Raw genomic sequence first — 12,843 nt, 5'->3', positions numbered from 1 at the left:
GAGCAGGCAGAGGTACTGAGACAGTGGCTTGTCTTTGCGAGGAATTTACTGTCCAGTTGGGAAGAAAAGCCCTAGAGAAATGAGGAGAGTAATGAGCATGCTTTCTAATAGCTGCTCAGAAGTGGCCTGCGGGAACAGGGTTACTTCCCACCAAGATGTTCCTGCAGGGCAAGCCCCGAGCGCAGTGAAGCAGGAGAGAGAGGCTGACCCTCCCTGAGTCCTGGAGATTTAGTGCCTCAAGTTGCCCTCACTGCCTGCCTGCTCCGTGTGCGGCCATCCGGGCCGGCCTGGTTTCCTGCCCCCGTTCCTCCTCTCTTCTCACCCAAGACCCCTTGATTCCCACTGTAGGCTTCAAACCCACCTTAGGGTCTAAGACAATCCTAGCTTGAGAAAGGAGCTGTTTAAGAAGCACCAGAGCAGCCTTCTGAAAGTCAATGTCAAGTTCGTTTTACCAACAGGCCGACTGTGACCTACTGCCCCAGCTCCAACAGCCAGCACTGGCCTCCTTCCCAAAACAGAGGACTCCTCTGGAGGGACCTGCAGACCTGGTAACAGGATCTGGGTCTCTGGCTTATTTGCTGGGCCCAACCTGACTGTCTGCCCAGACCCCAGCTGGGCTCCATTGAGAGCTCACCCCAGAATCACGTGGGAAGGCTGGACACTGACCTCACAGCGGTGGCCTCTTTCACTTGTTACAAGTCTGTGTTCTGAAGTTTCACAGCCACCACATAGGACTTTTATTATTTTTAAATGCCAATAAAATGAACTATTTTTAATCAAGGAAAAAATAAAAAGCCGGTGCCTATGTCCTACCCTAGACCTACTATATCCAGATGTCTAGGAGAGAGAACCCAGATATGTATCTTTTAAAATCTCCCTAGTTAATTCTTGGGAGGACCAGGTCCTCGCCTGGTCAAGAAACTGCTGCAGGAACGACTCCTGCCAGCGCCCACCCCCCGCCCCCCTGTCCTGGGAGCCGACATCTGTATCAACATCTGTATGTATGTGGAACACGCACACATGAACCCGGCCTCACCGTGCTAAGTGTTAATAAAGTCTGACGAAATGCAATGGGGACCTGAGGAAGGAGAGGTTGAGTCCACGCTGTGGTCTCTGTCCCTGAATTTCGGCCCTGTAGCCTTGACAGGAATGTGCTGTTCACTTCCCCGTTTCTGCAGAAAAGGAAACTGAGGCTCCGAAAGGAGGAGCCACATGAACCCCAAACCACACAGCTAGTAAGTAGCAGGGGCGGCACTTGAACCCAGGCTGCCTGCTCCCAAGGCCATGCCCTTAAACCCAGCCCGTGGCATCCACCGCCTCGTCACAGAGCGTGATGGGGAGAGCAGGTCCGGGCTACAAAGCTGGCAGCACGTGGCCACTCCCCTCAGGAAGTGCACAGCCTGGCAGAGCAGACAGCCACAGCCTCTAGGGCTCGAAGCCTCTAGCTGAGATAAGTGTCATCTAACTGACAAGTACGGGGACACCTGAGGAGGAAGTGACTCTTAAGTCAAAGTGCTGGGGATGGGAGGGTTCCCTCCAGGGCCGAGGGGGCTCAAGGGCTGTTCTCTCCCGTGATATACCCCACTGATGCTGGTGCCATAGCTAAATAATGCCACCAGCTGACATTCTAGACCATTTACCAAGCAAGTACCAGGCCCTGCATGACCTCACGGAATCCTCAGCCCCTACAGGAGTAGATGTTCTAGTATCTCCCATTTTACAAATGAAGACACTGAGGTTCCGAGAGGTTGAACCACTGACCTAGGTACCCGCTCCTCTCGAGTGGCAGAGGTGGGAGTTCACTGACCCAGTCGTGCGCTCGGGAAGTACGTACTCTGCTCCTGCCACTCGACAGGCCCTGATCCGGGTGCTGAGGATGTCACGTGAGCGGGTCAGCGAGGCCTGTGCTGCGTGGAGCTGAGATCCAGTGGGGAGGAGAGTGCCAGCAAACAAACAAAGAAGCAAGCGAACATCGGGCAGCTGTGCACATCATGCGGATAATTAAAAACGAGGGCTATGACCTACAGCAGCAGAGGAAGTATTTGGCATTTGACCTCCAGGTCTCTCTGATCCCAGAATCAGCACCCTTGACCTCTGAGCCTCGCTGTCTCCCACCCCCACAAAGCCCCACAACTCTTGGTTCTGGCATTGGCCCCATTATACCATGCTTTACGTGCCTGTATGCTTTTCTGACGTTTTCTTAAGGGATGAGACCCTGCCCTTTCATTTCTGCATGCTTGATGGCACCTAGTATAATGCCAGGTAATACTGGGTGGGAGATGGGCTGGGGTTCCACTGCAGGGACTTGCCAGACACAAGGCAGAGGCCCTGGCTGAGGGTGGCCAGCAGGGCTTCAGCACAGTCGTGAGACTGTTTAGAGGAGAAGGCTGCCTTTTGGAGAGAGCGGTGAGGAGGAGGGCCTGGGGTGCGGAGGGGCCCCAGTGCAGTGCTGGGTAGCTCAGAGACTGGAAGGGGCTGGAGAGAGCTGGGCCAGAGGGAGACAAGGACACGTGCCCCTGCTGGAGAGCTCGGGCCTAGCCTGGAGCGCAGCAGGGGGTGAGACACAGAAGACGATGCTGCTGGACTTGGGTGAGAAGGGGAGCCCCCAAGACTTTGGAGATAGCTCTGCTAACAGCAAGGAGGAGGCTTAGAAGACAGCTAGTCATGTGCGACATAAAGATAGTAGCCTCCGTGGAGTGCTGATTATGTATCAGGCCCTGTGCAAAAACGTGTGCCTTGTTTCATGGAATTCTCATGATGATCCAGCAGAGTCAGGATTACCGTTATAGCGGTTCACGGGTGAAGACCTGGGGCCAGAAGTTAAGCCATTTGCTACAAGCCACAGAGGCAGTGAGTGGTACAGGCAGGATTGCAGCTCGGGGCTGTCTGACCAGCGTCGTGCTACCATCTGTTCCCCTGCGCTGCCTCCTGCGTTCCTGGGTGTATGGAACCTGTTGCATTTGAGAGAAAAGACTTAGGAATATGGGCTGGAGCTCTGAGGAGAATGTGTGCCTGAGGTTGTAGATCTAGAGATTTTGAGCAGAGTAAAATCTGAAGCTATAAAGGTGGGGATTTTTCTAAATGAGAGAAGAGCCAAGAAATGGAAGAATAATCTGAAGTGGGAGAGAGGGCGGGAGGGAGGAGACGTCCCATGTCAGAGGCTGCGGATCTCTGGATGGAGAGATGAGCCATGGCCAAAGGCCTCCAGGCTGGGGAGAAGGAAATCTTCATGGTGCTCAGAGAAGGCAGTGTCCCTGGTGGTACAGGAGGACAGACTACAGGGCTGAGAAGACAAGTGAAGCAATGAAAGAAGCAGGAGATTCTTACAGGGTCAGAGTTTTGAAGCTCAAGAGGGGCCAAGGACACTATCAGGTTGAGAACCGTCTTCTCAAAAGCAGAAACGGAGGCCGGAGAAGAAGAGCTCGCCCAGGCCACAGAGCTAGGGCTTCCGACACTCTGCATCGTGCCATGCCGCCTCCCTGGAAGTGAAGGAGAGAGAAGAGAAGTGCAGACACGGTGATCCTGAGATTCAGAGATTGTGTTTGAAGCAGGAGGAAGTGGCCGAAGTGCAGGGGTGTTAAGCCTGAAAAGAAGTGCAGACACGGTGATCCTGAGATTCAGAGACTGTGTTTGAAGCAGAAGTTTGTGGCTGAAGTGCAGGGGTGTTAAGCTTGGAAAAGAACCGGGGACCCGGTTCAGATCTTGGCTAGAGCACCCTTCTACCTGAGGCACTAGAGCGACTGAACCTCTCTGAGCCTCACTTTCCTCATCTGTAAAATGGGAGCAATGCCACGTACTTTAGGGGTTGATGTGAGAGTGAAACAAATAACCCATGTGAAAAGCTTTGTGGACTGAGCCCACCGTATAAATAAGAGGCCTGTCAATAGAGAGTGGAGATGTCCACCTACAGAGCTCCTCAAAGCATGGGAAAAGAGGGTGAGAAAGTCCCCATGGACTGCAGTCGTGGCCACCCATGTGGCATTGTGGGTGCTGGTGAGGTGGGAACGCCCCCCAGTGCCTGAGTTTACAGAAAGCCGTAACTTGAGAAAGTCTTTTCATAGTGTCAGTGTCCAGCCTGCCCACTACCATTGCCCATTCTCATTGCAGGTTAATTTCGTTGCAGCTATTGATGTGTACGAAGACGGGGAAGCCGGTCTGCTCCTGTGTTACAACTGTAAGTAAAGGATGTGTTTTGATCTCTATTTGCTAAAATCAACTGGATTGTTGGTTTTTTTTTTCTGGACAATTTAAAGGGACTTAGCTTTAGATTTACCTGATGTATCATTCCTGGGTCCTTAATTTCACTCCAGGGCGTATCGAAAAATTGCCTTCCTGCCTGGATCTCCCAATACGCCAGACCTCCTGGTAAGACGGTGCAGGGGCCGCCTGGGATGTCTCCAGGACGTGGGAGTGATAGCAGTGGCTTCCATCTAGGGAGCCCTTACTGTGTGCCACGCGCTGTGCTTCACCCACCTCAGTCACCGTTCCGTTGACTTTTTCTGTTACTATCTGTCATCTGGAGAGAGATAAGGGCTCCTGAGGCCTGGAGCGGTGAACGGACTTTCTCAAGGTTGTGCAGCTACAAATGGCAGAGCCCAGGTTCACATTTGGGGCACTCTTGACTCCAGTGCCCCAAATTTTAACCACAGTTACTCTTCCCCTTTTGTTATTTCTTGGGTGTTAATGAAATCAGCCTCAACCTGGTGTACCCTGGTGTACAGAGGGGAGAAGTCCCTGAGGGGGTGAAAGCCACGGGCCAGAGTGGAGAGGGGGTGAGCTGCACCCCATGGCATCCAGAGTCGTGGTCAGGAGGCCGAGGGCGGACACAGCAGCTGGGGGAGCCGCTGCTGGGAGATCCGGGTGTCCTTCCTGAGCGCTCATTTTCTCAGGGAGCGAGGTCTTCAGCTGAGAATGCGGATGCTTTTTCTCCCCTAGTGAGTCCACTGTAGCAAAGACAGAACTGACTCTGGTGAGTTTTTCTGTCCCAATAACTCACTCTGTTAGAAGAACAATGATGAGACAGTATAAGTTAACTGCTTGACAAGGCACAGTGGTCACCTCAAAGGAGACCCGAAGCTTCAGGTGGGCCAGCGGTGGTCATCCCCAGCCTAGCCCCACATCGCAGGGGGCGGTGGCAGCTCTGGCTCCATGACCTCTGCCCTCTCACAGAGGGGCCACAGCTGTCGATTCTCATGCTAGGAATGGCAAGAGACTGCTTCATGGGCGTGATGTTTCTTATTAGGGTGATGAAAATGTTATAAAATCAGATTGTGATGTTGTACAACTCTATAAACATACTACAGTTCATTGACTTGAATAATTAAAATGGATGAATTTTATGGTATATAAATTACATCTCAGTAAGGCTGTTTTCAAAAATAATTTAAAAATAAGATTGTATGGCTAAAACGTGATGGGCTTCTGGAATAAAAGGGGCCTTTGTTTCTACGTGACCTGTCTCACTCGAAGAGGGTCTGAACCACCTGGACTTGTGTTTAGAGCTCGGAGCAAGCCAGGAACTGGGTAACTGAATTAACCTGGCCTTAATCTAATGCTGGCTCAGATTCACCAAGGTGATACAGGCACATGGCTTCAAATGTTCATAATAAAATGTTGGGGGAGTGGTGTACAGCTTCCATCACACATGTCCTGCTGAGTGAGGCTCAGAGCGTGATCCCCTTGTAGGAGGCCCTCCTCCATCCAGGGGCTGCCTTCAAGTGCCCCTTCTTCTCTACAATCAAGCCAACCTGGTTCTCTCCCAAGTAGAACTTGTGAGGCTGTGGACAAGCTACTTCACTGCTCTTTGCCTCAATTTTCTCGCCTGTAAAATGAGTGTAATAATAGCATCTACTTCATAAGTTTGTACAGATTAAACGGAAGAATGTTTTAAAGCTCGGTGCCTGGCTGATAGTAAATTCTCCAAAAATGGCAGCTATGATGACTTGTAGCAGAAATATTACTCTGGCTCAGGCTGCCTCCTGCGCCTGAGAATCTGGCATCATGGCAATATTCGTCCCAGCTTTCATAAAGAACGAGCAGATAGGATGCTATTCTTGTGGCCTGTTTCTCATTTATCTAATTATGGTCACCTGAGTGTTGTCTCTAACAAAAATGAGTCGCTGTTGTTTCGTTGCAGACAGTTGCATCTATAAGAAGGTTTGCCCGTTTAATGGTGGCTCTTTTTTGGTTCAACCCTCTGCGTCAGATTTCCAGTTCTGTTGGAACCAGGCTCCCTGTGCGATTGGTAAGGAAACCATTTATCATCATGTTCTTTCCCGCTCAGTAGACATATCTGAACTGTTCCATCCTATGTAAGCAAACTCACTAACTTACCGCTAAATTGCTATGAATTATGTGAGTATAATGAGTACTCAAAGCCTTCTTCTTCTTTAATTGTTTTTCATTTCGTGCCCCTTTGGGGACTATTGTCTTCCACTGTTCCAGGTCTTCTCAGTGCCTGAGCATGTGAGCATTTGAGAGCAATTAAATATCAGTTTCAGTAGATCTTGAACAAGATCTCCAGCCTTGAAACTCTGACAGACTTGGGGGAGGAGCACAGTGCACTTGGCGTCCTTTTTATACATTTTGAAGCTTGAAAGTCTAGAATTACAGAAACTCAGGTACTTTGCCTGCCACTGAAAACTCAGGACGTGAGTGGTGGTGCTTCGTTTCTGTGATTCAAGATCCACAGCTGGACATCTGCCTGGGGAGAGTCAGATCAGAGCCAAGAATCTTAGCACTGTTTTCCTCAAAGTAGAGGGCTTTGTTGATAGGTAAACATGATAGAGTTTTGAGAGGAGAGCAGAGGAATGGATCCAGACACTCGGAGGATGGGGTCGGCTCTGATGCAGATTAGTTATGGTAAAAAAGGGAGGGAAGGGTTGGAAACGGCACTCAGGTCTGAGGCACGGCACTGCGCTGGGGGCCCACTTGAGAGATCAAGGCTAGAGGCGTGGGTGTGGTAGGAAGAGTCAAGGTGAAGCCAAGAGAACGGATGAGTCGCCAAGGAGAGAGTGCGAAGTGGCCGGTAAAAGAGACAAAGGTGGGCTCACAGGGCCACTGGGGCAGCTATGGCACTTGGAAGTCATCAAAAAGATCTCAAGAAGAGGGGCCAACGTTTAACAAATAACTCAGCAAACCCACTGAACCCGAGGGACGCTGCGAGGGGCAGTCCCTGCCCAGACACACAGACAGGAGGAGCATAGGGGAGGGTGACCCAGAGACAGGGAATGAAGAAGGAATAAAGGCTAGGTTCCTGGGTGGAAGGCATGTGCGAAGGCCGTGTCAACCTGCAGTCTGGACCATAGGGGGAAGCTCTCCGGGACCTGGGTGGGCGGTGCGCCCCCGGAAGACTGGGTACAGGACTGCAGCGGGAGAAGGGCGCAGGGAGAAGCTGGGACAGTGCACACGCCACTGGGCAGAAGCTTGGCGGCTAAGGCAGGCTTTCCTGGAATTGGGGGACATGCACCCGTGAAGGAAGAAGAGAAGCAGCCAGAGGAAGGGGAGAGATGGGAGTTGCCGGAGAAGCAAGGGGGATGTGAGAGGGTCCCGGCAGCTCCACAGCCGCAGGCACAGGCTGGGAGCTGACGCCCCATTGCCTTGCAGTCTGTGCATTCCCCTACCTGCTGGCCTTCACCACCGACTCCATGGAGATCCGCCTGGTGGTGAACGGGAACCTGGTCCACACGGCCGTCGTGCCTCAGCTGCAGCTCGTGGCCTCCAGAGTGAGTAGAACTGGGGTTTTATTTCTGTCTGGGGGGCTTTGGGCACCCCCAGCACCATGAGGTTTCAGGCGGGCACAGACATGTTCACGGTGAGCCTGACAATGCCAACACCTCGTGAGTGTTGAGATGAGAAAGCTGAAAACAGGCTCATGGGTTGGGTTTTCCTGTGCGAGTCCCCTTGGGCTTCAAAACACCCCTCCTTAGTGTTAAGAGAGTCGTCGGTGCTGGTGGCAGTTGGGGAGCGCTCAGCTGAAAAGAGAAATCCCCCATCAGAGCCTGGGTCACTATTGCCCTGAAGAAGAGGCCAAGTCTAGAAAAGTAAGAGCTTGCAATGTTCCTTTCTTCCTTTGCCGCTGTCTGTCCTCAATTTGAATTTGTGTCCCACAAACTATGGCTGACAGACTAATTCATGTCTGGTAACAGAATGTGAGCAAAACCAAAGGATGCAGGAACGACGATCTTCCAAGCTGTCTTCTACTCCTGGCGCATAATCCAGCAGGTCTTGTTCTAGTCCCCTCCCCCAAGTCAGCCCCACACCCTCTCTCTGGCTCTGCCAGGCCAGGCTGGTGCCCTGCTGCACGCCTGGAGCACTTTTCCATCCTGACCTGCATCATGCATCACATTTGGTGGTGGGTGACTGCGTACTTTCCCCACTGCACTGACAGTTCTGTGAGAGCAGAGACTGAGCATCTTATTCACTAACGTAGCGCCAGTGGGGTGCTGGTAAGTGTGTAACCACCACCAGCCCTCTGGAAAATGGGTGTGTGTATGTATACACACACACATATGTGGACATCAGTTGATTACAAATTTTACTGATTATAAAATGTAAATAGCTTATAATTTACAAATAATAAAATATACAATGCTTTTATCTTAAAATCCATTTAGCCAACTGGCTCTCACAAAATGCTTTTGTTAATTTTTGCTGAATTCCTTTCTCTGTAGCCAAACTAATGCTGCAGTTCAACCACGATTTTATGGTTGGAATTATATCTCCATCCGTTCTTCTTTTTCCAAGTTTGTTGTCATTAAATCTGATATGTGGGGCTTCCCTGGTGGCTCAGTGGTTAAGAATCCACCTGCCAATGCAGGGGACACGGGTTCGAGCCCTGGCCCAGGAATATCCCACATGCCGCAGAGCAACTAAGCCTGTGCGCCACAACTACTGAGCCTGCGAGCCACAACTACTGAGCCCACGTGCCACAACTACTGAAGCCCGTGCGCCTAGAGCCCGTGCTCCGCAACAAGAGAAGCCACCGCAATGAGAAGCCTGCGCACCGCAACGAAGAGTAGCCCCTGATCACTGCAACTAGAGAAAAACCCGCACACAGCAACGAAGACCCAACACAGCCAAAAATAAATAAATAAATAAATTTATTTTTTTTTAAATCTGATATGTGATCTATTAAACTATTTTTCACCCTCGTACAAATCATTAAACCACAACTTCTCTCAATTTTAGCATTAGATTCAACACACTTTTTATCTTCATTATTAACATTTTCTTCATCACTATAAGTCTAGACAATCAACAAAACAACAAATCAAGCTCTGATTTGTAGCATTTGCCGATTTCTATGGTGTAAACAGTCCCACCATGACTGATCTCAAGCTTCCCGTGTGACACGATGGAACACAGCGTTAGGAGCTGCTATTACACAGTATCACCCCACCCGCCCAAGACAGTGTTCATGCAAATTACCTCAAGAGCTTGGAGAATACTCAAGGTAGTAAAATAATTAGGAATGGTTGAATTTTGATATTTAGTTCCTTTTTTTTTTAAATATAATTTAAGTTTAATAATGGCTGTGTTTAGCAGCCAGCTTGCAAAATTCCTGAAACTCAGCGTCCCTGAGTCCACATACCACTACCGTTACCCCAAAGCCAGCGCATCAAGGGTGTGCTTGAGTATTTGCTGAATCATGAGAACCCATTTCCCCACCTGTGACATGGATCTGACTGAATCCCAAACCCTCTCCAGTTCTAACCTCCAGGTGTCCGAGATCCGTGTCGGGGAAGTGTGTTGTGTCTGTGTTTGCAGCAGGTGTGTGGGAAATTGACTCTTTTCTATTGTGTATCAGCAAACAGATAAGTGGGTGAGGTGAACGCTCAGGAAACGTCTGAGCGCAGAGCTGGAAGCCGCTTCCCCGGCTTGTTCCTGCACCACAGGCCCCGAGTTGGGGGTGCAGTTGGGGGCCCTGCAGTGATGACAGAAGGGTCCGTGGGTGCAGGGCCTGTAACAGCAGGCGGCTCAGTAACGCCTTCTCTTTCTCTCTAGTCGGATATATACTTCACAGCAACCGCATCTGTGAATGAGGTGTCATCCGGAGGCAGCTCCAAGGGGGCCAGTGCCCACAATTCTCCTCAGTCACCCCCGGGCAGAGATACTCCAGTGTTTCCTTCTTCCCTGGGGGAAGGTGAAGTCCAATTTTTACTGTCTTATGATAGATAGTTTTGATCCGTTCTGATTTCTCTGGTTCATTGTCAAATACTGACATGTGACTACTGCCGAAGGAACTCACTATTTGAAGCCATAAAAAAACTTGCAGTGTGGTTGCATTCTTAAGAAACCTTGTGATAATGCGCCCCCCCCCGCCAAATCCCATTATGAAAACAGTTGTTGCAATGGGGAGAAGGGAGTTGAGGGCTAGAGAGATTCCAACTTGCCCCAGCAAGTTATCTTTCCTTCAGGGATGTTAACAGTATAGTAGGTTTTTATAGCTAAAAGGACATAGTCATAAAACCCACACATTACTCAGCACCCAGCTTTCACTCTGTCTGGCTTCGCCCTTGAACCCTGCCCGCAGGCTTTTGTTGTGGTTACTGCCTCGTGCTTTTCCTAACTTCTCACCACATAAGTCGTCACTATGGCTTGTTGTCACGAGAGCTTGGAGCTCCCGAGCAGGACAGCTGTGCTTTTCTTGTCGACTCCTTCCTCCTGTGCACACGTAACCAGGAGTGGGTGCGTTTTTCCCCATTTACCCTTGAACACGAGGCCCTTAGAAAACAGAGCCGTCGGGAACCCTCACTTTATTGCCCCTAATGAGACTTGGGAGGTCAGCCTGCAACATAAACTCTTCCTTCATGCTAACTATGTTGAGGAACCAGGAATTATCCTCTTGTGAATAACATGAACTCTTCTTAAAGTTCTGATGTTCTTTTTGAACTCTTATTTCAGGTGAGATTCAGCCCAAAAATCTGTACAAGATTCCACTCAGAAACCTGGTGGGCCGAAGCATCGAGCGGCCTCTGAAATCGCCCTTAGTCTCCAAGGTCATCACCCCGCCCACCTCCATCGGCATCGGCATCGCGGCCATTCCTGTCACTCACTCCTTGTCCCTGTCCCGCATGGAGATCAAAGAGATAGCGAGCAGGACCCGCAGGGAGCTGCTGGGTAATGGCTCTCGATTCTTGTGCTTGCACTGTTTGTAAAGATACCCGCTGGTTTTATCTGTGGATATTAACTGTCCTCAAACACAATGAGCCCTTTCATAAGGGATTTATAAAAAAATTATAGTGCACCTACACCGAGGAATACTATACATCATTTACCCAACGACAATGATGTGTCAATCTGTATTTATTGATGTGGAAAGTGCCCAAACCATGTTCAGGGGATAAAGGGCAGTTTGTAAAACAGTAGGTCTAGTCTGATATGACTTTTTTAAACATAAGTATCTATATGTGTCTAGTTTCCTAGGAAAGTGTCCAGAAGGGTTTATATCCTGCAGTCCTCAGATAACATTTTACATTCGTATATCCAAAATTTTAATTTACTTGGGTTTTTTTTTTTTCCATATGCCTTGTTTGTTTTCTTGCGTGTTTGTGGTACAGTTTGGTTATCCTTCTCAAAGCCCCTGGACTGTGGGGCAGTTCTATGGGGATGGTAGAGATGTAAGATCTTTGCTGTGCCCTCCTCTCTCAATTTACAGGTGGGAGACCAGACGAGAGAAGCATAAAGCACCATGATGATTGTGAAAACGCTAGACTGTTATAAAGACTTTTGTTCAGAATTGTGAAAACAAAATGAGGAAAAATGGAAATGTTATGTCAAACCAGTAAGAACTGGTTTGAAAACTTGAATTGGCATCTGCACGGCATAAAACTGCAAGGACAGCTGGCCTTGGCACATGCCTGTCCTGCAGTAATGTTTCCTGACCAACTGGAGAAGGGGATTCGGACCACCTGACAGGGCAGGCCTTGACACTGGCAAAGTCAGTTGGTTTTAGAAGTTGGTGCCTTCCACGACACTTTTTATTTAAACATACGCATTGCTATTTTTAACCCACTATACCCTTAGAAAGCTTGATCTGCCAACTACTATTGTATATACCACTGTGCTTTTCAGAAATTGAATCTCTGAGTTGGAGAATTACAGTTTCCAGTGGTAGGACTGTAGATTTTCTCTCCTTCATTAAACTCCTCTGACTCTTTTTTCCCCAATACATATATTCCTTCTAATCAGAAGAAAAAAGACCTTCTACCAACAGGACAACAAGAAAACCAATTATTTAAAAATATAGACTTTATCATCATTCTTCCTGCCTCGATCCCAGTAATGCACCAATACCCAACCAAGAGGAAAAGGGCATTTTCTGTCTCTGTGGCAGCCCTATGGTAACGACCCTCTGACCCGTGACTCTCCCCTGCAATCCAGGCCTCTCCGATGACGGTGGACCCAGAGCAGAAGGAGCACCAAAGCCCAAGTCAAAAGCCCGGAAGCGGGTGGAAGAAAACCAAGGAGGCCCTAAACCAGGGACAGTGAGGTCAACTAGCAGCGAAAGGTAAAGAGGGACGCAGCCCCCAGCAGCCCCTTCTCAGGGTGGTGGCCCCAGAAGTCACAGGACAGCCACAGGGCCCTTTCTGCTGACTGATGATGCCACGTGCCGGCCCCTTCGGCCAGCCACAGCAGAGGGTTAGCAGCCAGCTCCTCCCTGAGGATCCCCAGAGAACACTGCCTGCCAGGGAGGGGCCCAGACAAATGGGTGACCTCACTAGCAATCCAACAAATGCACATTAAAGTACACTGAGACTTTTTTTGCTCACCAGATTGACAGGGATTTTTTTTTTTTTTTTTTTTTTTTTTTTGCGGTACGCGGGCCTCTCACTGCCGTGG

General features: G+C 49.7%; 1 protein-coding gene across 1 annotated transcript in view; it reads left to right on the top strand.

Moving 5' to 3' along the window:
- The first annotated feature begins 3,923 nt into the window (after positions 1 to 3,923).
- LOC114485363 (GTPase-activating Rap/Ran-GAP domain-like protein 3) overlaps positions 3,924 to 12,843 on the top strand; it is an 11,707-nt gene continuing 2,787 nt past the window's right edge. Inside the window, exons 1-7 of the mRNA XM_028486681.2 lie at positions 3,924 to 3,998; positions 4,108 to 4,174; positions 6,137 to 6,244; positions 7,606 to 7,724; positions 10,006 to 10,144; positions 10,906 to 11,121; positions 12,385 to 12,511. Coding sequence (XP_028342482.1) covers positions 3,924 to 3,998; positions 4,108 to 4,174; positions 6,137 to 6,244; positions 7,606 to 7,724; positions 10,006 to 10,144; positions 10,906 to 11,121; positions 12,385 to 12,511 — 851 coding nt within the window. The remainder of the gene's footprint in view (positions 3,999 to 4,107; positions 4,175 to 6,136; positions 6,245 to 7,605; positions 7,725 to 10,005; positions 10,145 to 10,905; positions 11,122 to 12,384; positions 12,512 to 12,843) is intronic.

The sequence above is a fragment of the Physeter macrocephalus genome, unplaced genomic scaffold (genome assembly GCF_002837175.3).
Source record: "Physeter macrocephalus isolate SW-GA unplaced genomic scaffold, ASM283717v5 random_1230, whole genome shotgun sequence".
In the NCBI taxonomy this organism is placed as follows: Eukaryota; Metazoa; Chordata; class Mammalia; order Artiodactyla; family Physeteridae; genus Physeter; species Physeter macrocephalus.
Note: the sequence above shows the minus strand (reverse complement) of the source record. Positions and strands in the feature narration are given on the sequence as shown.